At 48.5% G+C, this 27,214-nt stretch overlaps 1 protein-coding gene across 1 annotated transcript; it reads left to right on the top strand.

Moving 5' to 3' along the window:
* Nucleotides 1-757: 757 nt before the first annotated feature.
* LOC112951314 (forkhead box protein O3-like) lies at nucleotides 758-13,356 on the top strand. The gene is made up of 2 exons (XM_026043968.1): nucleotides 758-2,189; nucleotides 13,183-13,356. The coding sequence occupies exon 1, from the start codon at nucleotides 836-838 to the stop codon at nucleotides 2,153-2,155; it is 1,320 nt and encodes a 439-aa protein (XP_025899753.1). The 5' UTR covers nucleotides 758-835; the 3' UTR covers nucleotides 2,156-2,189; nucleotides 13,183-13,356.
* The last annotated feature ends 13,858 nt before the right edge of the window (nucleotides 13,357-27,214 follow it).

Here is a 27,214-nt window from a genome sequence, read left to right as displayed (position 1 = left end):
TTTTTTATTTCGGAATCTGATAAAAAACACAGCTCTTAGGCGGAGAAAGACATTTTATGCTGAAAAGAATTATTAAAAGAAAAGAAATAGCTGGACAGTATTTCCTCATTGTATCCCATGCGTCTTCAGCTCTTTATCCTGATGCTGGAAGTGTCCAGATGCCCACGAATGGTTTGCTGATTGATACGTTCTCTGTTCGTTGAAATCTGCAGTCCCTGCAGCGCCTCGCGAGCGAAGGGATACTTGGTCTACAGGGTTTGCTTACGCTCTGGTCCTGTTGGCTCTGTGATTTTAAGGCATACTGGTAGAACACGCGTATTTTTGTCCTTTTTATAGATATAGCTGATGTTTGTCTTTGCAAATATACTCCTGCAACTTTTAAACTTGCCCGCCTTTAGCATGCAGGAATAGGACAACTGCTTTGTCGAGAGAATACGGCCCCAAATCCCTGACTTGCGTGTGGGAGAAAAAAATGAAAGCCTGGAAGTGTTCTCACCAAGTGTACTCCTCGTTGGTCCTTCTTTAAGCTGTGTGTTAAGCCTCAGATCAGTAGGGTGGGTAGAGTTAGGCCCCGTGATACCTCATGCTGATATCTCTCACTTGTCTAGTTGCTGGCCAGCAGCCCCTGTACTTTAATTCGTGGCGGTGTTTTCGTGCAGTGTTGGTTTTTTGACTGGGATTTTGGGGCGCAAAACGGTAAGAGCAAAAGAAGCAGTGCTGGTCTTGACCTTTTTGTTCTGTTCCTCTCCTGCAGAACTCCATCCGGCACAACTTGTCGCTCCACAGCCGATTCATCCGTGTGCAGAACGAAGGCACCGGGAAAAGCTCGTGGTGGATGATCAACCCCGATGGCGGGAAAGGTGGGAAGGCACCACGGAGACGGGCTGTGTCCATGGACAACAGCAACAAGTACACGAAGAGCAGAGGGCGGGCGGCCAAGAAAAAGGCAGCCCTGCAGACGGCCCAGGAGGCGAGTGAGGACAGCCCTTCCCAGCTCTCCAAGTGGCCGGGGAGTCCCACTTCCCGCAGCAGCGATGAGCTGGATGCATGGACAGATTTCCGCTCCCGCACCAATTCCAACGCCAGCACGATAAGCGGCCGCTTGTCGCCGATTCTGGCGAGCGCCGAGCTAGACGACGTTCAAGACGACGACGCTCCGCTCTCTCCCATGCTCTACAGCAGTCCCTCGAGCTTGTCCCCCTCAGTAAACAAGCCATGTACTGTGGAGCTGCCGAGGTTGACTGATATGGCCGGGACAATGAATCTGAACGACGGGCTCACGGATAACCTCATGGACGATCTCTTGGACAATATAACACTCCCTGCCTCCCAGCAGTCGCCCCCGGGAGGGATGATGCAGAGAAGCTCCAGTTTTCCGTATGGTTCCAAAGGTTCGGGGCTGGGTTCTCCGTCAAGTAGTTTCAACAACGCCGTGTTTGGGCCGTCCTCCCTGAACTCCCTGCGCCAGTCGCCCATGCAGACCATCCAGGAGAACAAGCAGGCCACCTTCTCTTCCATTTCTCATTATAACAACCAGACGCTGCAGGATCTGCTCGCCTCCGATGCACTTAGTCACAGCGACGTCATGATGACACAGTCTGACCCGCTCATGTCACAAGCCAGCACAGCTGTGTCCGCCCAGAATTCCCGCAGGAACATCATGCTCCGTAACGACCCCATGATGTCGTTCGCCGCGCAGTCCGGCCAGGGCGGGCTGGTCAACCCCAGCCTGCCCCATCACCAGCACCAGTCTCACAACTCCTCTCTTAGTGGCAGCCGTGCCTTGTCCAATTCCATCAGTAACATTGGCTTAAATGACTCCAGCAGCTTGGGATCCACCAAACATCAGCAGTCACCTGTCAATCAGTCTATGCAAACACTTTCTGACCCGCTCTCAGGCTCCCCTTTGTATTCCTCTAGCGTGAACCTCCCGGTCATGGGGCACGAGAAGTTCCCAAGTGACTTGGACCTGGATATTTTCAATGGGAGCTTGGAGTGTGACATGGAGTCCATTATCCGCAGTGAACTCATGGATGCAGATGGGTTGGATTTTAACTTTGATTCCCTCATCTCAGCCCAGAACGTTGTCAGTCTGAATGTGGGAAACTTCACTGGTGCTAAACAGGCTTCATCACAGAGTTGGGTACCAGGCTGAAGGATCTTTGAGAACAGGGGAAATGGGCAAACAGGTCAGTGCCCTGGAGATGCACTAAAACACTTGGCTCTCTACTTTCATTGGCGTTTGCACCCATCACTTAATAGTTAGTGCACAGTGATGTTATTAATCTGTCTTGGGATGGCTTGCTGTGTTTTGGTGGGCAACGGGTGCAACCAAGAGCAAGTGGGAGGTGTGCAGGGGAATGAGGCTGAGCTCTGACAGGCATTCAGCTGCACCACTGCCAGCACCTGATGCTCTGTGTCCTGCTTAATTTAGACACAGGAGATGTTAACGACAAATCAGGCAAACTGAGGTGGAATACGTCTTCTTCAAAGCCACAACAAATGTTTTTTTCTCGGCAGCCCAGACCTCACGTATTCCGGCTGTGTTATCCTGGAACAGGGCAAGGCACTTGGCAGGCCAGGGTGCAGTAGTGCTGCAGGGCAAGGGGGAGAAATGGCTCTGCAAGATCCTGTGCAGGCACTGAAGAGCTGCGGTGTAGGCCGGGTCAGGAGCGAATCAGGGCTGTGCTTTCTGCTGTGGTACCGGCACCCTAGTGAAATGGTTTGCTTTCAAGTGCATTTCTCAGAGCAGAAAATAAATACTCAAGGAATTATATTTCGAAACAGCAACGGTAGGATCCTGTACCAGGAATATCTTGATGTTCATGGTTTAAATAGGTAAAATCACCTGGGCCTAGGTAAGGCCCTTCCTTCCCTAGAACTTGCCTAGACCTAGGTAAGTGCCACTTCCTTTTGGATTCCGCCAAGAGAAGAAGTAAAGGGTTGGGTTGTGACGTGGCTCCTGCCCGGGTGTTCGCCTCCAGTGTTAGTTAATGSAGATAGTTTTATTTTCTAATGGCAGCAGGGGTTTTCCTCAGAGCTTCTTTTCCACGGGAGCCGTTTTGGGGGCCACTGGAGCCCGCCAACATTGTCCCTGTCCCACTCGGTGGTTCTGCAGGCTGTGGCTGGTCCTCAGCCTGCTGACATGCACAGAGCCGCTGGCTCGCGGGACGGCTCCACATAAAATGCCCTTTTTCCTTGGTTTATTTATTAGTACAAGGGAGTAGATTTCAAAATATTATGGGATAAAAGGTTAGCTCTAAATTATTGAAARTATTCTATTCTATTCTATTAACTACAGAATAATACGCAGAGTTTCCCAACGGTGAGGTTAAAAGAGGCATTCATGCAGTCCGCAGCTTACTTCCAACTTTTTTTTTTTCCCAGGGAAAGGATGGAAAGAAGGAGTCAGTGTCTTCTGACTTTACGGTGCATAATTTGCCACTGAATGGCCCTTTCATCTTTAATTGGCTTTTCCTACTGTGTTTCACAGCTAGGGGTTCAGGGGGTGAGCAGCAGTGACCAGCCTCCTCAAGATCCTCCTGGGTGTCCGGAGGACCATGGAAAACCTATGCTCATCTGCTGCCTTTGAGGGACAACAAGATGACACAAGAGCCCTTCAATTCAGGGCTTTCGTGCTCTCCTAGAGTGATTGGTTTGCACAGTGCTTTGGCTTTGGCTTCCCTGGGGCCGAGGGTCCCCGGTGCTGCCTGCACGTGGCAGCTCTCGTGGTGGCACAGGGCGGCAGGGGAGCCTTGGAAGGGCGAGTGCCCACACGGCCTTCTGGATACCTGTCGTTCAAGCCGTAAGTTAAGAGAGAGGTGGGAAGAAAAGAGCAGAAAGGGATTTGAGAACCGAGACACAAAAACTTCCGGAAGGTCACGCTTGTTAATCTGTTGTCTCCTCTTTCAGRTGCATGAGCAGTTTGGATTTAGAAAATCCGGGTTTRTTTATYTATYTATTTATTTATTTATTTATTTATTTTTTACATGAACTTTATCACTGTGGAACATCTCCTGGTGCATTTTGCCAAAAGGAGCCTTAAAAACAGATGATACTGGCAGTCTTGCTGGACACGGTCCTAGCAAGAACACGGCCCCCTCTTTCAGCATTGCTGTTTGCTGGATGTAGGTAAAGGATGAGTGGAGGGAGACCTGCCTGGGCSCCAGCGCCTCCCGAAATAATAAATGCCCCTTAGCCCCAGCCCATCGGGCTCGTGRCAAGTGTAGCCACCTCCACCTTTTCCAGGCTGTACCCTCGGAGGGAAGGAAGCGACACATCCGCATGAGGGATTTGTGTTGCACGGGGCAGGTTCCTGAACCAGGTGGCTCTCGGGGGCCCATCGCTGTCCTGGCATCCGCGGAAGCCTCTTCCCCTGGCACGGGCACYGGGCAGGCTGGCCCTGGGCATGGGGTGAGGTGGTTTGTGCTGAGCCTGCGCACAGGGCACAGCTCCTGCSCCGTTACAGGGCACTTCACTTGGGGCATCTCGCGCGACGCGGGCTGTGATCACTCTGAAACATTTCCTCAGCTATTCCTCCACTTTGCCGTAGCAGGAGGGAGCCCCCCAATTAAAGTCTTCTCCTGGCAGTTCTCACGACCTCAGTCCAAAGCCTTTAGAGCATCTAAGGTAGGGAGGTGCTGCCYTTGCCGATGCTAACTCTGGTTCGGGAAGGTGGCTGGCAGACTGAAGCAGTCGCAGCAGGTTCCTGGTGTACCCGGCCCTCCTGGATGCCGTGTTTCCTGTGAAGGAACAGRAAGAATAGGAAAGAATTAGTTGGGGGAAGAAAAGAAGGAAGCAGTTGCCCAGTTCTTTAGCTTGTACATACCCTAGGTATGGAGGGGGGTTTACTTATGAAAAAGATGACTGACTTACGCTTTCTGTGTAGGAGAGGTAAAACATGTGCAAAAGCCTCCAGTGTTGCTAGTTCATTGCCAGGGCACCCACCCTGGAGGGAGCATTCCCAGCTTCCAGTGTCTGCTTCCCAAGAGCACTGAATATACTCTCTATCCACTCCAGTCATCACCAGGCTGTCTTTTTCAGACCATTTATCCATAAATAAAGACATGACTATTCCCTAGCCTTTCTCTAGAACACCTTTTATTTTTTAATTACTGTGTTCTCCCTAGCTTTGGTATTTCCACAACCCTCCTCGTTACTCTGCAGTCCTTCTCAACCCATGAATCCCAAGGGACTTGGCCTGGGCCAAACACTGGCCTTGCACAACCTGGCAGGGGAGAGAGTTGGGGAATCTTGTAGCCTCCTGGAAAGCCATGGGGGACAAACTTGGCATCAAAGGCCGCTTAAGGAGTTGGTTTTGCCTGGATTGTTTCAGGGATCCAGTTAATAGCGGAGCTCTCCCAGCAGCTCCGTTGGCAGAGTTTGGGAAGGGGTTGCTGGAGGATGCCTGAGTTGCAAGGAAGGCACCAACTTCTTCATCTGACTTTGCTGTTTTGAAAGCTGGGAGAGATTTTAATGTGCCCTTTGCAAGATCTCCCAGGGCTCTGTAGGTGCACTGAAGTTAAGTGGGCTTGAGTGAAAATTGAACATAAAACACTTCACAGATCAGTTAGTCATGCATTTTATTCTAGCATCATTTAAGTCCTAAGTCACCCTTTTGCAGCAAGTGCACAAACCACTAGCAGTAGCAGCATAGAGTGTTGTTTCACCAAATACACTGGCTAACCTCTAATAAAAATAATGAAATGCCTATCTGTATTTCTATAATCCATACCTTTTTTGGACTACTAGCTGGTTTGTTAATTTGTGTTCAGCCTGCTTCTGGATGAAGTCCACAGCAAAGCGTATAGATCTGTAGATCACTTAGTATTCCCTGAGACACCATGTTAAAAGCTCCAGTGGATCATAGGAAGGTCTCGATTTGGGGAGAGTTTGTCACCTTTGGATTGGAGAGCTTTTGCTGGACAGTGTTTCATGARGACAATTACAGTTTTTTGCTTTTGCAGTAAACTTATTTTGTGCTCAGGAAAGGGGAAGTCAAGGGCCTGTTGCCCAAGGCTCTTGAGCAGCCTCAGGACCAAGCAGCCTTCGCTTCCCTGCGGGTTTCAAAGAGGAGGTTTTAGGAATGGGCCTGGCACATCTCACATGTGGAGCCAGGTGGGGCTACGTTTGCAAACCTAAAGGAAATCCAGTGGAACAAAATGCTCCTGCTTCATTTCCAGCAGGTTCGTGGTTAAGSTGGTGGCGCGCTTCTAACATTGAAGTGCTGTTCCCGCCAGCCCAGGCTTTGAAAGGTGGTTTTGTGACTAGCTGCACATCAAACTCGCCAAGTTTAGTCTTYGAATGAAAATATCTGGGTGGAAAACCTTGTATTTTGCCGGGCACAGGGGTTCCTGTGGCTCCAAGGAGCCTCCTTGCTCATTGGGCACGCGCTGTCACTGCCCACGCTGTGTGGGAGCTGGTGCCCAGGGGAACTGCCGGCCTTGCTCCGAGCACGTCCTGGGCGAAAAATCCTGGGCCTCCCTGCCCTGCAAAATATCCCTGCAGAATCCCGAGTGCCAGCGATAGCCGTGGCTTGAGTGCTTTTTTGGATTTTATGATTTTAGGAAAAAGGTCCATTAAAAGAAAAATCAGCTTTCCCTCCACAGCTTTGTGTGGCGAAGAGACAAACAGACAGCAGCTAAAGCCGGCATAATTGAATCTGATCCTGTGGTTTGGTTGGTTTTTTTTTTCTGTTTTTGTGTTATTTATTTATTTTTTTTAGTACATTGTGTATTGTCATGTGACTCCACGGCAATAATTGGGCAGAAACTTGCTGTCCCTGCAGATGCCAAGATTACAGGATGACATCCCCTCAGCGGATSACAGCACAGACTGGTATTTTTAGAACAGCCTGCCTCCATCGGGCTCCCCAATGCTTTCCTCCCTGTATCAGCAGCGTGCACATTTTATTGCAGGATGAGTCTTCCTAAACGACCTTTTTTTCTCCCKTGAATGAGCCTTAGTGGTTGTTAGGAGCTACAGATTAGCGCTTGTTCCGAGACGTGCCGCGATGGCTACAGGTTGATTTCCTTCATTATTTTTTCTCTTCTCGGAGCTAGTTGTTTAAATAACTCCCTGAAAACATATTTTCTGAGAGAAGTGCTTAGTCAGAGATTCTGCTCGGAAACGCACCGTCATGCAGCTGAGTACAGGTCGAGGGGGGGAAGCCATGGGAAAACAGGGCTCTGCTGAAGTGATGAACGGACCGTCGGAGAGGTCTAAGCCTTACACTCGTGGCAGTCAAAGAGCATGGGCTTAGCACAGGCAGCAGAAGTGCCCTATGCTGTGCTTGAGAAGGACTTCAAATAAAGAACTGGGCTTTTGCTCCTGTCCTGGASAGGGAGGATGATGGAAGGATGCTCGTGCAGTGCCCTCCCTCTGCTCCTGCTAAGTGTAGTGCCTTTAACAGACATCTCCAGCAGGCAGCTCAGGGTTGTCCCTGATCCAGCTGGCTCCATTAAGAAGGAGGTGCCGTTGAGTTATGGGAGCACTCCTATCTAGCCGAGTCTTAGGGGGCTATTTCATCAGCTTTTCCACTCTCATGACCACACAGAGCGGTTGAAAAAYGTTTAAAAATGCAAAAAGGGTTTTTAGGGAGAGCCTTGCCTCTCATGCCTCTGCTAAGCTCGGATGCAGGGGACGCTGCCTTGCAGAAGCCCAGCGGAGCTCTTCTTCTGCCCCTCCCTGAGTGCCATGGGCCTGTCACCTCCTGCAGAGGAGAGGGAGAAGACTACACAGCAGGAAGGATCTGTRTAAAAAGTGACCTGCTACTTGGTAGAGAAAAAAAGGAACACCCTGTGAGGGCATTCAGCATAGAAAAGAGTAGAGAGGGTGTTTCCATTGCACTGTAAACCCACGGTTCAGAACGAGGACGTCTATTGCTAGTCCGTTTAGGAAAGCAGGATTTCTCCTGCAGATTCAATAGCGTAAGCAAGGACCTTCTGGGGTGCCCAGTACCTAAATTTTTCACAGTTGGCCTGGGAAGAGAGTTCAAGCCAGCCAGATGTGGTGGTTCTGAGGCAAAGGCAGCTGCGTGTTAGCAGGGCTGGTGCTGGAAAGCCACCAGAGCTGCCTGTCGACATAGCTGTAGGTGGAAGAACGAGCATCACAGCATATGGTCGCCTTGCATGGGCAGCAACACAGYGACATATGTAGGGCAGTCTGTAGGAGCCTGCTCCTCTTGCCGGATTTCCTGTGAATTCGGTTGTTCAGTATCAGGTCCGGATATATTAGGGAAACCCTGAGCTACGTTTCCCATCAACATAGCATGGGCTAACACTCTCGTTCTGGGTGTCTCATGTTCAACTGCAGAATGCATAGAAGTGACTTCACCACTTACTGCTCTTGCAGGAAATGTTCAAGACTTGGCTTGGCTGATAGCTTAATCTAAGGCCCTGCTTTCTTTGAATGGTCGGGTCAGATGATCTCCAAAAATTCCTTCCAAACTAGACTTTTCTGTGATTCTATGAGTGAGGCTTAGCTTCTTGAAAGCTTAATAAAGGGTTGTAGAAGTTCAACATACTATTTTTCTACCTGATTTAAACTATTCAAATGTGTAAAAGAGATGGTAATGATTTAATTGCATATGATATAAATTCTACACAGAAGTAGAAAGAATGGAAGAAAAAGAAAAATTCTTCTCCTGCTCTGATTTGTCTTTCTTACACAGACAAAATATACAGTTCATGGAAAGATGAAAGTAGATTTAGATAAGTGGTGAGATCCATAGAAGTGAAATCATTTTATGCCAGGAAATTAATGCTGGTCTCCCAAGCAGGCAGTCTGGTTTGAAGCTTCACTCTTAAATTACAGAGGTTTATTCTATGTTGGTGGGGCCATGGGAGGTACAAAAAGTAAAGCTTTGGTTTATCCTGAGTTCAAAACTTACTGTGGTGCTGCAGGCTTTGTTCTGCCAGAGCAGGCATTGGTGTTGTCACTGTTGTGACAAAGAGCACTGCCTCCTACGAGAAGAGAGTAGGTAGACAACGGATACATCAGAACAACGTGCATGTTAGTAGGCATGGCATCTCACAGCAGTTGTGGGTAAGCCAGATAGATACAGAGAAAGATCTGATGTCTTTCTTCAGTTCTCCGTGTGAGGATGAGCTTCTTCCCTGTGAGGGTGCCAGAGCCCTGGCACAGGCTGCCCAGGGAGGCTGTGGAGTCTCCTTCCCTGGAAATCTTCCCAACCCGCCTGGATGCCRCCCTGTGCCCTGTGCTCTGGGTGTCCCTGCTGGAGCAGGGGGTTGGACTGGATGGTCTCTAGAGGTCCCTGCCAACCTCAACCATCCTGTGATTCCATGATCTGCTGTGTTTCGCAGTTCCTGGAGTGGAACAGCAGCAGCAAATGGAAGAGTTACGTTGATGTTTGACATGCGTACACAAGCACGAGCACAGCAGCTTGTTAGCTCCCAGAAATCCTGTTCTGTGCCTGCTCTCTTCCTCTTTCTGCTCTTTTCCCTTTACTCTTTGCCTGCTTTTCAGAACCGGAAAGATTCTATTTTTATGAGTACTATTTAAAGAGAAAAACTCAAGTTGCAACATGCCTAAAAGTTCAGGCCCTTGAAAGAAGATATGTTAAATTTTCAATTCTGTCTCTCTCTTTTTTTTTATTATTTATTCCCATGGACTTTGCTTTTTAACCTCACAGAGTCACATTGCAGCACGATGCCATTCCAACACAGCATATGCCATGCCTGCACAGTATCTCTGTGACATAATGTGTCACGACATTGGTTTTCCTCATTTTTATTCTACCTGAACAGAAAACTTAGGTTGCAACTCTGCCATGATAGAAGGATTAGCCACAAAAGTTATATCTTCCTTGTGCATTTCTAAATACTTTGTATTCTTCAAGACTGAGCTGTGAAAACCCCGGGCAGAATATTAACTTAAGCAAGAGAAGATCTATCACCATGCATAACCTGCTGTTGCTTCTTGTGCCTTCCCCTGTTTTGGAGCAAAAGTGGTGCTGCTGCTGGCCATCACAAAAACAAGCATCAGAGGCTCTAGAATAAATGTCCATCTACCACAGAGGGATGAAAGTTTCCTTCAAGGTGTTTCCACCCAAAGCATCAGGACAGTTCCTTATAAAAGTAGTTATTGGGATTTCCTGTCACTGGGGAGCAGTACTGTGTGGTACCCAGGGAAAGCCCTTGCTTTGCAGACCTTGGAATGGTGATATTTCTCCACTCAACAAGCCTTGCAGCTGGATCGGGAGCTTGGGAGACCCCCGTGCAGCTAAGGGGTGGAATGAGGGCAYGTGGAGGTCGGGAAGTGCTCTTTCTGACAGGGAAGTGCCAAGCMGGGACTCAGCCCCAGAGCAAAGGCAGAGCAGCATTTCTAGCAGGAGCAGGTCAAGCCAGCGCGTGAGAGGAGTGGAAAAACGTGGAAGAAAGGGGCACCCCACCTCCCACATAACCACTTGCAAACGAAAGATTTAGGAAACAGAGAAGGATTTGAATTGTGTTAGATACTCCTCCGCCAGAAAGGATGAACAGGCTTCGCAYCTGCGTTTCAAAAAGTCTGTGGGATGTGTTAAAGCAAGAGTTCATCTTGACCTACCCTTTATTTAATGTTGTGTTTTTTTGTGTGTGTTGCTGCTTTAATGGTATAATTTTCATAAACCGTACATCTATGTAGATGTATAAGCTCTAGTTTGAAATAAGGCTGTGATTCCCTCTAATGTCCAGCAGACGTGTCCTTTATTGTAAACTTCTGCACACAAGGTGCCAAAAGAGCCGTCTTGGAGCTGCCTCTGCCTTCAGTGTTCTGCTTGTGTGCGCTTTTCGCAGGACCCATCCATCAGGGAGCTTGGGAAGACTGCACCCAACTTCAAGAGAAAGGCTAAACCCCCTTATTTTCACTTGCTGGTAGTGAAAATATGTAGATGATACGTAGATATGTGTATGATATGTGATATGTAGACTTGAGGTTTGGTGCAGGGACTGTTTAAGGAGCACCTGAATTTCCCAGGGACGCTCTTCTGAACAGGCAGCGGATGCTTTTTGGGAAACTCCCTATACAAATGTTCCCCTTCCTAAAGGAAGCAAGAAACCATGCCATGTAAAAGAGCCAGAGGAGTGGGCTCTATGAGGGTTTATTTCTCCACCTGATATGGTTTTCCTTGCTAAAAAGTAGCAGGCTAGTAACTAAAAACCAGTATTTTTCATGTGGCGACACAGAAGGTGCGTGTCTGTTGTGGACTTGGCCGTGGCTTTGCTAAGCCTCGGTCTGTTAAGGGTTTGCAACCACCAAATGTGAGGTGCTCTCACAAAACTACCGAGTGGTGCCACGGGTGCAAGTTGTGTCCACCATCACCCATCCTCCACTCTTCATGGTACAATATATTTTACATATGTTTTTAATTTAAATGTTAAACACTACTCTGGCACTTCTTCAGGAGTTTCTGTCCTGGTTTGCTTTTAATTAATGGCTCCATTTGYAGTCAGGGAGGCCTGTCCCACACGCTGCAGCTTAGGCCCGCRCTCGGCTTGAGCGGCTGCTGAGTGAAGCTACCCGCTCCGCCGGGCTGCCGTGCCCAGGAATTCATCCCTTGGGATCCATCCGCGCTCTGGGGAGTCAGCAGTTTCCAGCCTCACACGTGCCAAGGATTTAACGAAAAGCTGGGCGGTGAAAAGGGCCTGGCCTCACCTGCTCGGCACCCAAGGCCTCGGCCATGTTGTGCCAGCAGATGCTGGGCCACGCTCCGTGTTTCCAGCTGACCCTGCTCTGGCCATGAGGACACACTTGTCCATGGAGTTGTTGCCAGGCGGTCACATTAACGGACGGCTAGCATTAATTCGCCCTTTGGAAATGAAGAGATCAATATGTTGATCCGGTCAGAAATCCCTTTATTCATAAAAACAGCCTGACCCTCCGCCCCACCGCCAAAACCTGCATAATTAAGGGCAAATCCAAATTTTGTTTGGGTGAAAGGCGCAATCTGTCTGCTCCCTAAGCCAGTCTGGATGAAGGGCCCTCCGAACGGCACCGGCAGCAGCTGTCGTGCTGTTGCTCTAATAACCATGAGACAAAATGATTAAATTCCCATCAATCATTTAGCATTATCAGAATAGGTCATTTTAATGAAATGTTATCGCCGGATCAGTGTCTGGTACCTTACGGAGAGGCCTCGGAATAGCCTCGGCAGTAACGGAGGAGAGAGGTTTTGTGCTGTCCTTTCTAACGAGCTGTGTGATTTTCCCTACAGGAAYGTAGGACCTGCCGTCCCTGCAGTCCCTCTCAATCCACCCTTTTCTTTGGAGGGTGCTGGGCAGCAGGTTCCTTAGAGAGCAGAGACATTCCTGTGATGAATATGAATTGCTTTTTGGTGTTAACAAGTGCCTCATTTTCTTGGGCTGTGTAAAACCATCARTCTTTTATCTCAGGAGAAGTTCTCAAAAGCTTCAAAGTGGAGGGAGGGACAAAGCCCTSGATTCAAGAGCCTCGTTGGGGCCAGGTCTTTCAGAGTTAGGTGTCAAGTTAGGTGCCGAGCAGTGCAGGTGGCTCTCAAGTGGGATCTGTGAACGTGTAGAAGGTTTGCATGGGAATGTCRAGATGTACATACTTTTCAAAACCCTGCTAGATGCTTATCTGTATGTTTRATTCACTAAGTACCTTTGAACTACATTCTTCATCATGGTTCAGGCTGCCTGATAATGGTGTGTTGCGCTACGCAGGAAGAAGTCAACACTCAAAATTGTGAGCCAAAGTTTGTGGCTTCTTGCTGCTTCTCTTGAGCAGCCTCCCTCCCTCGGCTGCCATTCCAGCACAGGCCTCAATATCAGCCCCTAACAGAAGATGTGTCCAGCCTTTTGGTGGTGATGAGAAAGGGCGATCATGAAGAAAAGGAAAAATACTGAAGGACCCGATGTACTGTGTTTCTGTAAATGAGACTTGGCCATTGCTTTTCCTTTACGGGAGAAGTTTTTTGCTTTATTGCTTGGTAGCAGGAAAGGTAGTAAAGAAACACAAGCCTTGGCAAGAGAAGTATTTTCACGAGGGCCCGGTATATGGCTTGCTCAGGGGTTCAAAGCTTTTGGGTACAAACAAATGGCAATTGCTTGTCAATCTGAACAGCRGTTGGGTTTGCTTGTTGACTTTTGGGGTTGCTTTTCTTTTTTTTCTTTTTATTTTTCCCAGCAATCTCACTATCTTCTCTTTCTTCCTCCTCTGCAGGCCCTCAAACTGACACGAGACATGGAGAGCGAGCGAACCCTTTGCCAAATCTGCTGTCAGCAAGTGGACAGTGATACTGTTTACAGCTTACGACCTTTGTGAACCCTGCATTATTTTCCTAATGAAGCAGACTGTTAATAAGCCCCATCCTGAGTGAAGATCCTCTTTCTTTTTTTTTCTTTTTCTTTATTTTTTCCTCTTTTTTTTTTTTTTTTTAATTGAACTCATTCTGAAGTATGCAAAAATATTCCTTTCCCAGGATGGCCAAACACCTGCTGTGGAGACAATGTTCAGAACCATCCTGTTGTGAACACACTTCGTAGCCTTTGCAGTAGTTACTTGTCAATGAGTATGTGGTGTTTCAATATATTAATGGTTTATGGGATGTTTTAAGTTGGCTTTTCAGTTTTGGAGGTGTTCCCTGTCTGCCCACCCTCTCCCCCCGCCCCGACCTCCAGTTTGATTTCCTTAGATTTTCTTGACCTTTTTTGCTTTCTCGCCCTGGGGAATCTCAAAACACAGCCTACGCGCAAGGAAAACCTGATGGTGATTATCATAACCCTGCCTGGCTCCGAGCGGAGCTTTTCTGACTACACAGCCTTCATTTTACCCATCAACCGACCGGCTTCCAGCGAGAGGTGACTTGTGTGCTCTGTTTGTGGGGTTTGCTTGTTTGTTTGTTTGCTCTTTTCTCGCGCTCGGCGGTACATCCCGTGAGTACCCAGCCGGGGCTGGCTAGCAGGGGCCAAGGCTGCCCTTGCTGCCCCTAGGGAAGAGGCTCTAGGCTGAGCTGCCCCTGCGYTGCCAGGCAAGGTGAGCGCAACCACCCGTAAAGATCCATCTGAAAACGGGAGGATGAAGGAAAAGAAAAGGCACCGTGAGGCAGGGATCACCACGGGCTGGGCATCAGCGAGTAGCACAAGAGCAGCAATGTCAGGAGTTAAGGCACAAATTGTTGCAGGGTGTGTTATTGCACCGGTAATTATTATTTTTTTTGACATATCCTTGGTTCCTTTTTCCTTCTCATCATGCATAATCCGTTGTGGAAGAAGCAGGAGAGGGAATGGCAAGGTGACAGTATCGTACAAATGGCTTTTCATGCGAGCATAGATTGTAGCAGGATAAACGACACTGAGAGACGAGGCAGTTTTATATATTTTGCTTCTAAGATTTTCTTTTGTAAAATGAATAATAATGATTTAATAATGATGAATAAAAGGTATGGTGCTGTATAGATCCTCTCTATAATCTGGAAAGTTTGATTACTTTTTATTAGTATTTTTTTGTGGGGGAAGGGATATGAAAAAAAGAGGGGAAAAACACCAGTGGTACACGTGGATTTGGTATGAAGAAGTTCTGAATAGGACAGTGTATACATAATTCTCCAAAGCGATATATGAAGTTTTTTTTTTTCCTTTCCTTTGCATAAAAGCATTATGCATATAAATATATAAATATATTTTATTATGTACAGAAACGGCTCATTATGCATGGATGTTAGGAAAACAAGCTAGCATTTTAACCCAAAGTCTCAGTGCATGAGTTCCCACTGGTAGGTGTTCCCATGCAATGTGGAGTGACTCCCTCGCGCCGCGGCCGCCGCTCACGCACACGGGCGCCACACCGGCGCTCGTGGGCCCTGCCCGGCGCCTGGCTCGCCAGGCCCTGCAGGTGACAGTGGTGAAATAGCAGCTCCTCGTGTGATGATGGAGGTTTCRTTTTGTGCCGTGACCTTCCCCACGCTCCCGCTGTCCCCGGTGAAGATGCACCGCGTGGTTGCACCACGCAGTTACGGCTGTGCGAGCTCTGTGCGGTTGTGGTTGTTGTAGCCCCGTAGCCCACCCACCCTCCCAAGCAGCTAAGGGTTTAGCCTTTCCCTTTTAAGAAGACTTCTCTCTTCCTTTTTGCTTCCAGGTGGTCTCTAGGTCGTAGGTCTCTAGGTCTCCTAGGTCTCTAGGGGGACTCTATTATGTTGATCTGAGGCGATCACGCCTGGGGAGGTATTTCTGGTGGCCTGGTGTCTTGGACACCAGGGCCGCGTGGTGGTCACCCATGGTTGTCAGGCTCCTGCTACATCTTGAAACATGAATGGTGTTGATATCCTTCCCCTGCCAGCTCGTGCCCTCGCTCCGTTGGCACCGGGCGCTGCCCTCGGGCCACCGCTGCGGAGCTGGTGGCCACCTGGCCACGACCACCACCAAGACCTCTCCATAACGTGGCCCCGGCCTGGCCGGGTGGTGTGATGAGAATCCATCGTGTTACTTGTGTTCCCGGTAGGGAGCAGGCCTTGGAGCACGCGGGGTGGTCGGTTTGAATGTAGCCGTGCGCTTTGCGCTCCGTTGGCGGGACGTAGCTCCTCCGAGGCCATGGAGCTGCCTCACGCTGGCCTCAGTGAGAGGGAAAAATACGGTCCACGCTGCACAGAAAACATAAGGAAAAAAAGGATTTGGAGACAACCGGTCAATGGTAGAGAAGTTTWAAAAATATATAGATATTAAAAGCATTAGCAGCTGTAAGGCCTAATCTACCTCCCAGCAGGGTGAAGGGAAGCAGGCCGAGCTGCCCTGGCTCCCTGCTTTTCCAGGGAAGCAGAGGTGCCTGCTGCYGGATGCCCGCCGGAACATCGCTGCCCTGCAGGGGCACTTAGGTGTCTAGAAATGGCCCTCATCTTCAGAGGCAAATACATCTCCCTGTGTTCACAGGGGCACTTCTTTTTTTCCATGTCAATATACAGATGGAAGTGACCGATTTGGGGAACCTACCTTTTGAGAAATTCGGCCTTTTGAGCCTTCAAAGAGCTTTATGCATAGAAATTTTCCKTCTAAAGTCCTGACACAGATACAGGTCCAGAACAACCACACAGGTCCTGCTGAAACTCTTTGTCTAAACAAAGTTCTGAAAAAAATGCAATTCTGCAGTCACGGGTTTGGGGCTTTATTTAATAATTTTGTAAGGTTTTTTTTTTTTTTTTTCTCTTGAGAATAATTAGATAGTTGGCCACTGCCTAATTCCAGAGATATTTGTGCCACTGCTCCAAAAAGCTACCTTTTAGGTCCTGTATTTCTCTGAAGTGATGTCCTTGCTTGGCAGTCGGTGTCCTGTGGTTGTTTTCTAGTACGCAGTGTGCATTAGGAATGCCAACAGATGCGAAGGGGGACCAGATACATTTCGTTACTATGGGTTGGAAAAATGGATTGTACATTTGGCTTCACATGTTTAACTTTTTTTTAAAAAAAGTTGCATGATTGAAAAAAATATGTATACAGTATCTGTAAAGCTGTTTTATCTGTTTTTGTTCCAAGCCATGTACATTGGAAGAATTTTAAATCCACAGCCTTATCACGCATGGCCATCTTTACGTATCGAAGAGCTGAACAATTTATACTTTTCATTTGGGCTATCTTGTACTTTCATTTGAAAGCAGACACTCTCATGTTGCATTCTTATGGAGGATTTTATATTAAAAGAAAAAGAAAAGAAAAAAAAAAGATGCTGCCCTGGATGAATATACTTCCTAACTACACAGAGATTGGAAGCAAGTTTGTTTTGGAGCTCTGCCCCTTTCCAGATGAAGTCGAGAYGCAGTGCTTACTCCACTTGGTGTTAGTAGATATTGCCTTGTGTATTCCATTTTAAATTGTAATCTAGTTTGTAAAAGAGATGGTGACGCATGTAAATAAAGCCTAATGGATCTCTACATTGCAGACCTGCCTTTGCTCTGGTTTATTGTATTGGAGGCATCTGAACACRGGATCCGGAATACGGATGAGCTGAAAGCAACCCCAGAGGAGCTGGGGGAGGTGGRTGCTGGGGAGAGGAGCCTGATCCTGAGGCCTCCGGAGCTGAGGTGACCACTGGCTTACACTGGCCTTGGTGGCTCTGGATGTGGCCACATGGAAGGATTCGAGGGAAAACCCCCGAGCGGAGGCGTCCCTGGGCACTGGATCTTCTGTGAGCATCAACACACCTTCGAGGTGCTTCAGGCTGAGAAGTGCCAGCAAGGGACACGGCTGGAGAAACCTACCTTTAAAATGTGTGGCAAGGCTCTGCAAGTTCCCAAGCTGTGCAGGGATGTTTGTGATGACCAAGACTTTTCATGACAAACAGCATGAATCATGAAGGAACAAAGAAATAAGTTGCCCCAGCTCAGCATGGGTGCTGGGGACAGAGGATGTTGCATCCAAGGACTGTGTCCCAGGGCTGATGAATTGAGAGGAGTGCAAACAAGTTCTTTTCCTTGTCTCGCATTTGAGGAGGAGAGAGCCTTGAGGTGGGTGTTCTGCACCCCGAGCAGCATTTAGAAGTGGGATGGAGACAGTGGGGCAGGAGCACGGCGCAGAAAGGGGCAAGTGACGGTGTGTGAGGTACAAAGGGGAGCAGATCATCATGGGGGCCAGGTCCTTGCTACATCCCTGAGGCTACCAAGGGTGCCTGGGGGAACCCTAGGGCTGGCAAACAGGTTGGTCAGGGCAGGGGGACCTTGCACTCTGCAGGGCGCTGTCGTCCCCAAAGGCAGCTCTTTGAGCAAGAAGGGCAAGCAGCAGTCCAACTTGGCACCACACCAGCATTGTGTTAGTGGTCAAACAGCCCACATTCACGTTATTTGGTGCTGCTGAAAGTCACCAAGTTCACTTGATTTGGGGGGAAGGAGGGGTGCTGCTTGCTCTTCCTGGGAGAAAACCAACTCAATCACAAGTCAGTCAGTAGAAGAAATATATCCCTGCGGGCTTGGTTGGGTTTCAAAGTACAGCTGAAAAATGTCTGGAGTACTTGAAACCACCCGTTTGGGATTTGGGATAAGGAAACCAGCAGCCTGACTCAGCAGAAAGTTATATTGGCGGCTCTGGCCGAAGCACAGGAGAGCGTGCTAAGAAATATGAGCAATGTGGACAAAAGCTGCTCTCCTGCACTGATGGGAAACCACAGATGTGTATGTTTTTGGAGTCATTTTCCAAAAGTAAATGATGGTTTCAAGAAAGAGGAGCTTTTATATGCAGCAGGGAGGGGTTTCCTATGAGTCTAGGACTGCGGCTGCTGGGTTGTCCATGCAAAACTCAAGGGGAGGTTGCTCCAGTATATCCAGAAATGCTGCAGTAAATGGAGCAGCTTAGAGATATCACAGCTTTTGCCACCTTGTTTAATACAGCTAATGCAAGAGCTATGTGGCTCTGTCTTAACTAGACCTGGTTTGAAATAGAAGATATAGTCAAAAAAATAGTCTTTTACTCAGCTCAACTGAGTGATAGCATTCACAGCATGAGAGCGAGCCTATGCCCCGCAGCAATCACACAGTYTTCCCAAATTACTTGCAAAATGGATCCACCTTACTGATCTTTCTGAAGGATCCTTGCAGTGCTCAGGCTGTTGGGAGTGACAGCCCCTGTCCTCCTCTCTCTGACCTACCCCGACCGCAGTTTGGGGCTGTCAATGACAGTGTCTGGCCCGTAGGTGCCTGTGCAGAAAGTCCCCACCTTGAGCCTGCATTTAGGTAGGGCCAGCAGCAGCTGTGGGGCCATCAAACCCCGTGCGTGTCGAGCTAACCCACGCTCGTTGTGTTGTGCAATATCTTAATAGTGACCTTCAGCTCACCCCGCCTTAGAGTATATTCCTCTTATCTTCGAGAATACTTTCAAAATAAGTCCAAACATTTTCAACTTCTCCAAGTCCCAGAAGACAAAAGGCTTTTCAGGCCGTTGCTGGCACTCGTGAGGCAATCGGGAGCTATTTTGGGAGCTCCCCACCACATATGCTGAGTTGCTAGTTAGACCAGCCCGTGGAAAACAGGACCGTACAGCGCCCGCTTGGCTACGGCTGCCAAATAAGCCAGGGGGGCCTTTGAGAGGCTCCCGACAAGCAAATCYGGGAGTCCATCTCCTTTTAACAGGGAATCATCATGACTGATACCTCACTTTTCTACAGGAGGGCTTCTTGGGTGAAGCTGTGCACAAGATACATTAAGTAGATGATACGTCTGTCACTGGCACACAGGTCCACTCCACCTCCAGCGACTTTTCAAGTGTCTAGTTGCTTTCGTGTTTGCTTTTCTTGGACCATGTGTCCTTTTCCCTGTTGGCTCTGCCTGTGGAATTCTTTGATTAACATGTTTTTTTGATAAAAATTCAATTTTCAGACAAAAAAGCAACATAGGAAATTATGTTAGAACAAAAAGGAGGTTTTCTTTTTTAACTTTTGATTGAATCTTTAGTACACTTTGGAACTGTCTGATAAAATTCTAAGACTTGGTTTGGGAATTTTTCTTTCCAGATCTGGCTTTTCTTGTCATATTAACGACACCAGTGGTTACGTGTGTGTCACATATGCCATTTACTTTTTAGAACAAAGCGCCTACTATTTTTGTTGTGTGATGCTTTGATGACACACCAAGGAAACTATTTAACCTAGAAAACAAGACAAAACGTCTCAACTTAGTAGTGAAAATTGGCCTAAATGACGATAACTGTCGTAATAGGCTTTTAATGTTACGTTAGGCCGTGCAGATTTAAAGGTATGCTGTGAATGACATGTAATGAAATTGGGGGGGACAGGAAAAATGCAAGAAAATCTTCATGAAAGTATCTCCAAATTCCTCCAAAATGTGTTTTTGCCCCCTTCCTCCTCTGTCCCCTCCTCGCCAGCTTCCTGCAGGCCTGGCCTGGCAGCCCCAAGGCTGGCTGGAAGCCTCCAGCTTCCTCCTGCTCCAACAGGAACATGCCGGGAGGCCTATCCCAGGAAACAGCCCCGCTGCCATAGGGCGCTCGCATCCCTCGGAGCGGCGAGGGTTCGTCTGAGGACTTTGACTTCTCCCCGTCGCGGGTCAGGCGCTTACCTGCCCGGCGCCCTAATGAGAGGCCTGATGCCGCCCGGGCTCTTTCATCATCCTGTTTCCTTATAGCTCCCTGCCGCTCCTCATGAATAACTAACTAAAGAGCAACTTTTTCTTTTCATGCTTCCTCCCCCCCAGAGCGGGGAACTGGTTTTAAAGCAGCAGCTCTTGTTTTGGGGAGCTTGGCCTGAACGAGACAGGGCCATGTGTTATTCACAGGTCTCTATCTGTCCTAAATCTCTCCTGTAGTGGCATTTAGAGGCTCCCACAGAGCCGAAGGCTGGGTCTCCTGGGCCGTGTGTGGCCATTTGGGAGAGCAGCAGCCCCAATGTTGAAGCTCATGCTCAAAATGCACAAAATGGACCCAGAAAAGGCAGCAGTTCTTCCTTGAATATGGATAAAACGCGTCGGGAAGCACTGACGCCGCTCCTCGTGCCTCCCCGTGTCGGGAAGGGCTGTGGGGCGTTTCAGAGCCTCCGCTCCCAAGGATGGGCCTGGTGTCACGTTGCCTTTGCCGCTTCAACTTCCTGGGATTGCAAGTTCATTTTGGGCACYAGAATAAGGACTTCACCTGGAAGTGAAGGAACCTGCAGCACGTGTGTGTGCTTCCATGACCACGTCTGAAGAAGCCTCCCCAACAAATGCTGGTGAATGATCACGGAGGGTAAAAACTCCTGGTACCTTCCCGACCACCACAGAGCTGGGGATGAACCCTGCTGGAGTCGCTCCGCTTTGTGRCCGTCCTTCCTAAGCAGCTCCAAAACACCTCTCTAGATATAGAATATTCCTCCTCTATCAGCATTTTATTTTAAAATCACTATAGGATCCTTGTAATTAGGGCTATACAGGCTTGTACACCATTAACTAGTTTATGAATTAATGTCCTTGGGAAAAGTCAGTATCTAGAAAGGGATTCTTAAAAAATATATATATTTAAAAAGCTTAATTCCTTTATTCATTGAATAAAACTCATCGTCATTCTCCCTTCTCTTGAGAGTTGTCCTGGAGTACCAGATGCATGCTCATAATTGGCTGTATCTAAGGCAATAGCTAGAAGAGCAACAGGAAGCACATAGGAAGCTCGGGGTGCATTTGTATGGAGTTCCTCACTGTGCAATCAAGTTGCTCAAATTCCTTGCTTTCATGAAAGCCTCCACGCAAACTAGCTTACTGCACAGTAGAAGCAGCTATGAAGGAAGTTTTCCTGGAATTGCTAATACAGGTAAATGCATATCTTCAATTCTTTGTGTTTAGCTTGTTTTGTTGCCAGGACTTGAGGTCAACCCATTTCACGGCACTGTTCATGAGTGAACATGCAGGTGGCAATTCATTCACAGAAACTCAACGTCTTAGAGGAGGTGCTTGACATCCAGTAGCTAATATCTTAAAACTCTTGTCTGAAATTCTTTGCTTTTACACAGTTTCTTCTCCATACCTCTCAAAAGCTTTGTCTCAAGAAAGGGCCCTGTGGAAGAGGACACCAAGTTCCTGTTAGCACCTCTAGGTGCTAGGGAGCACCTCTCGGTTTGCTTCTCCCTCCTAAGCACATGTGTGAGGGCAGCCTCCTCCCGCCTTGCCCAGCTTGCAAGCTAGGCCTACGAGTGACCGTTTTTGCACATGCAAAAATGCAAGAGATGGGAGAACACAGGGATGGCACGCAGCAGAGTAGSTGAAGAGCGAGCTAATAAAGCTCTACCCTTTAATCAGTATGTTGTCGTGGTGGATGGATGTGAGGTGCTCCTTCCTCCTCGCTTTGCCTTGGCTCTCCATGCCCAAAGTTACCACTGTTTCCCACTGCTGTCAGAAATGTTCTTCTTAACTTTTAATCTCCACGAGCCTTTCTTTGAAAAGGAGTCTTTTTTTTTGTACTTTCTGACTTTTGTGCATACTCTGGTTTTCTAAGACCAGACAGTAAAATGTCTGTGGGGGCAGTAAGGTCAGTTGTGGGCATGAGCATTTTTAATGATGCTTTCATACAAGCAAGAATCCCAGTGTAGACACAGTTTATCTGGCATGAGCTCCTTGCCAGTACGACTCATTTAATTCCAGCTCTTTTGGCAAGAAGCCCCTCTTTTTTGCTGCTACAAGCTATGCCTGTGTTTGAAGAGTTTGCTGGTCCTTGCTACGCCAGCCACCTTTTTCTGATATAGGCTGAGCCTTAAATATTGCTGCACGCAGACAAGCGAGTTGACTGCTGATATGAACTGTTTGCCCTAGTCAGAGGTCTGCTAAGGTCAGGGTGAGGAGCTGAGGATGTGTTCAAGGAGTCTGTGGCCCTGGAATGGCCATGTGTAGTGACAAGAGCAGGCCACTTCAGAGCACAGCACTACAAGCAATGCAGCGGGGAGAAAAGCGAATGCCTCTCTCTTTTGAAAAGTGTCTCTCTTTGTCCCTGTTCTGCTGAGCCTCTCTGTGAGAAATGGGTGTTGTCAAGTCGCTTCGTGCATCCTAGATGCAACCTAGAGCAACCATCTTCAGAATCTGCCAAGCTGCCTGCCCTCTTGCAGGATCGCCAAATGCAATTCAATCACCTCCAGTACTTCTCTGCTCTGTAATCTGTTAAGTAGAGTTGGCAACCTCTGATTACCTTTGTTTCAGTGAGTCAAAATTTTGCTAGATCTTTCCCTGAAAGGTTAAAAGAATTTGAAGGATTTATCCTGATCGCCTCATCCTTAAGCTAACAAACATCCTAACTATTTCTTCYCCATTGCAATCGATGGTCCTCTGTGAATGAATGTTTAGTTTTTCAAGACTGTAACTTAAAGGTCAAATTTTACATATAGGCAGATTGGATGATTTCATGATTGAGGAAAGACCATCTAAAGGTGACTAGTCTAGCACATTTGTGCACACACACACATAATGCTTTTCCATCTAACCTTTTTCAGACATCTCTTCCATGCCAAGAGCCTCAGGACAAGATTGTTCTAGAAACTGTAATGGTAGTTTGAATTTAGCACCTGGAATAGAAGATGAAGGATCTGAACAACAGATGTTTGTGCAGAGATGGCTAGAGCAGAACTACATTCTTCTGCCCCCTCACGACTGAAATCTCATTTATGTCAAAATGTGAAATATCTTCTTTGTCCGTAGGTAGTTGCCTCTGAAACTTTGTGGACCCAAACTTTGTGTACTCAAGGATGGATCTTTACAATATTTGGAATAGTGACTGTACAGACCCATATATTTCACTACACAGAAGCCCCCAAACAAACACTGCCCCCTTGTAGCCCTCACATAGGATATTCATCAGCTAAAGGGCACCTGTAGCACACACCGTGCTCACATGTTGAGTGTAAATGCTGAGGCCAGTTGAGAGCCCAGCTCTCACCAGAAGCCCASGAGTATTGCAGGTACTCAGCTTCTTCACACAAATGCATGTAGAAAGTTTCAACAGTGATAAAGCTGAAGTCAAGGCTCAAAGTGTGAATTGAATAGGGAAGGCAGATAACGTCCCCTAATTAAAACCAAATGACTTGAGATATCTCTTTCCTCATATTTTATAACGCATTATGGACTACCAACTCTTTGCTGAAGAAACTGCAGAGCTAGAAGTCGCTTTTCCATGGGGACTTCTCTTGTGTTATCCCATAGGGTTTTGAGCCCTGTGTTCATTTTCAGTCTCTGGCCATCCTCCTGGCAGCACTACTGGCTGCAGGTGTGAAGTCTGGAGATACGGACTAGGTCTCCCCCAAGTGAGACACTGGACAACTATCAGGTCTCACATCTGGTCTCCACACCAGGACCCCTGGGCTATCTCTCYTCCCACCTGCTGTATCACCCTCCTGTGACCCTAATCTCCGGCCACACTTGTCCCCTGGTCTCCATGCTCCTGCTCCACCCAGTCTTGGCTTGATGCCCATGGCCGTGAGGGTCAACCCAAAAGCTGGCAGCAGTGTCTGCCTGCTGGTCTGCAGGTGCCCCCAGAARCTGCAGGCACTTGCTCCGCACAGTGTGTCAGGCCCCTGTGCACAGTGGAGAGCTGYTTCCACGTGCCACCACAGCACCCTTTGGGACATGGCTTTCAYGACACTCTTTAGGAGGGACATTCTGCCAGACAGGTGCATGGCTTATTGCAAAACCRGGCTTTGCAGGGCATTACAAGTCGCTCCCTGCCTGCATCGCAGGGGGAGCCTGCAATGGGACCTCTGCCTTGGCCCTGTTTCTACTCAGTGTTTTCATGAGTGTCTCAGACTGATGGAAGACAAGTAAAAGCCTCATAAAAGGGTGCGATTGACACTAAGCCACGAGGTATTTCAAGCACTCAGAGGAGAGGCTTCCTCCTCAAGTTCAAAATGACCTTGATGAACCGGGAGAGAAAAGCAACAGCTTGGAACACCCTGCACAAAAGCACACAGCACAACGTTAAGAAAAAACAAATCGGCCGCGGGTCTGCCAAGTGGGAGACAAGCAACAACACTCAAGAAAAGGAGTTGTGGGAATTAATGAGCTAGAAACTCTCCAAGATAGTAATGTGGTGTTGTAGCACTGCGGCAGACCCAGACACCGGCCAGCTGGAGCCAGTCAGAAGAAGTCACAAGAATGGGTAGAAACATARAAAAGGACAACCCACCAGAAAAGGCCACTTTTATTTGTTAGGAAAGAATCACAGAATGGTTGAGGTTGGAAACTTCCCATATGTAAAAGATTATGAAAGATCACTGTGTTTTTCGTTTGCACAAATGAATGTGGGTTATGTCCTCCTGGCTATGAAGGTAATTAACATGTTTCCTAGAGGTGTGGAATYGTCTTCATTAAGAGTGTTTTGAGGAGCAAAATATTTGATGGACGACTGCATGGGGTCCCTTGGAACATGCTACTGTGACTTGCATTAAAGAGTTAAAATATAATAAAAAAAAAAGGTAAGAAAATAAAAAAGGCAAAAAGGCTTTTGCCCTTTCCTAGCTGAGGCACAGGTCTTTATGTACGGTAGCAAAGCGTTATCTTTTGTGTCTGGTTTGAGTGTGACAGGTATTGAGCAACGTTGTCCCGGTATGTTGACACATGAGCCGRGGTGTGCCCTGGACCCCAGAGAGGTATTGGTGTAACGCAGCTGCCAGCTGAGAAGTCTCGAGGTGTTTTGTTTCCTCCTGCTTTCTAGTATCTCCCTTTGCCACTGGAGAAGCTGCATGTTGTCCTGAAACGTTTTTCCGGCACATCTTGCTGCAAACGAAAAACRATTGTTTTGCTTCTCCTGAATCCTGGATTTAAAGCTCTGAGATGATCCCAGCCCTGTAGGTTTCCTTTCCTGGGCAAAAACACCCTTATAGCTCAGCTGTGCAGAAGGTGGCCGCCTCAGGGCACCAGGTGACGTGGCGCACGGTTGGGTGTCTGCAGATTTGGAGGCTCAGCAGCTGACAGACAGGGGAGAAGGCAGATAAGCGAAGGGCAGGTTTTATCAGAGGTGGCCAGCTTCTCCTCCTGAGGGCACGGCTCAGCCCTTAAGGAGGGAGGACAGGCTGGCCTRGGAGAAGGCACCAGTGGGAAGCCGCCAGCGACACCAAGCAGCGGCGCCCGGGGCGAGCGGCACGGGAGCTGCGCTGGGAGAGGCGTCTGGTAGGCCTTGCCTATCAGAAAAGCCAGGCCCCAGAGAAAGAGGCAGCCCGGAGCAGTCCAGGGCCTTCGTGTCACGACAGGGTCACCAAAACTCCTTTGAAGGGATGTGGGAGGGCATCCCTGTGGATTAGGAGGAACAAGACAGCCCTTCCCAGGAATGCGTGGGCAAAGCCTAAGGAACACCTGAGCAAACGCCCGGTGAGGCTGGGTCGGAGGACAAAAGGGACATTCAGCTGCCTCCTCCTCCTCCTCCTCCTCCGCTGGCCCTGAGGAGCAGCAGCTGTCACGGCGTGCTGCAGGCAGACGCCGAGCCATAAACCGTGCCCGCCGCTGGAGCAGCCGGCTCGCCCGGGACTTGGACTCCCAGACAGAGAAAACAAACCACTGCATTTCCAGTGTTTACATTGGATGTTTATTTTGCAGTTCATTTCACAATCCGTCTCTCCTCGCCGTTTGCAGCACATTGATTTATGGCCTTGCAGATTCTCTCTGGCTGCCCTGCCCAAAGCATGTGCTTGGAAAAAACGTGCAATGGGTTTGTCATTGTCACTGCTGTTGCTTTGTCTACATCTTCCCTTGCGTATTCGTCAAACTACGGTAGCTTCTTCYGAATGGCGGCCACTCAAGTTTCTTAATCCCTTGTGCCTCTCCTGGTATCTTGATGTGGTGGGTGGAACAAATGGAGAGGGGAAAACGCTCAGGGTCAGCGAAGAAACTCAAAGCAAATAAAGCACTTTCCCATGCTTCCTTCTTTGGAAGACTTTGCTCCTTCTGGCTCATCCCTGCTGGGCCAGCGTGAGTGGTGAAGACCCAGGTGCCTTGATGTTTGCAGATAATAGGGCAATAGGGCAACAAAGATGATTAAGGGACTGGAGCATCTCTCGTATGAGGAGAGACTGAGCGAGTTGGGCCTGTTCAGCTTGGACAAAAGAGAAGGCTGAGAGGGGATATGATTAACATAAGTTCATAAGGGAGGATGTAGGGAGGAAGGGGCCAAGCTCTTCTCAGTGGTGGCCAGTGACAGGACAAGGGCCAATGGGTGTAAGTTGAAACCCAGGCAGTTCCATCTCMATGGGAGGAGGAACTTCTTCCCTGTGAGGGTGCCAGAGCCCTGGCACAGGCTGCCCAGGGAGGCTGTGGAGTCTCCTTCTCTGGAGATCTTCCCAACCCGCCTGGATGCCGCCCTGTGCCCCGTGCTCTGGGTGTCCCTGCTGGAGCAGGGGGTTGGACTGGATGGTCTCTAGAGGTCCCTGCCAACCTCACCCATCCTGTGATTGTGTGGTTCTGTGAGAATGCAGCCATCCTCCGTGCCCTTTGGGACATTAGGTCTGTGGCTGAGCTGGAAGCAGCAGCAGAGGGGTCTGATGAAGAGGAGCACATGAGGGAATGTCCTGGCCTGGCTCKTGGTCCCACTCCTCAAATAAGGCATTTTGGTGCTCAGCACCCAGCTCACAGTGGCCAGCTGAGGCAGGGTGTCCTCCTGGGGGGACCTGCCTGGTGCACCACCTTGCTTCGGGGTGGAAGTGCAAGTCTTAACCATGCTTGGGGTGGTGGGTTGGCCTCAGTGGTTTCACCAGGGGCTTCTCTCTGCAGAGCTTGGAGTGAACATGTGAAAAAAATGTGCACATTTTATTAAGGAAAACATGGATTGGA

This window comes from Nothoprocta perdicaria, unplaced genomic scaffold, assembly GCF_003342845.1.
Source record: "Nothoprocta perdicaria isolate Ctin4 unplaced genomic scaffold, notPer1 scaffold_343, whole genome shotgun sequence".
Taxonomy (NCBI): domain Eukaryota; kingdom Metazoa; phylum Chordata; class Aves; order Tinamiformes; family Tinamidae; genus Nothoprocta; species Nothoprocta perdicaria.
The sequence above is the reverse complement of the archived record's forward strand: the minus strand, read 5'-3'. Positions and strand labels throughout refer to the sequence as shown.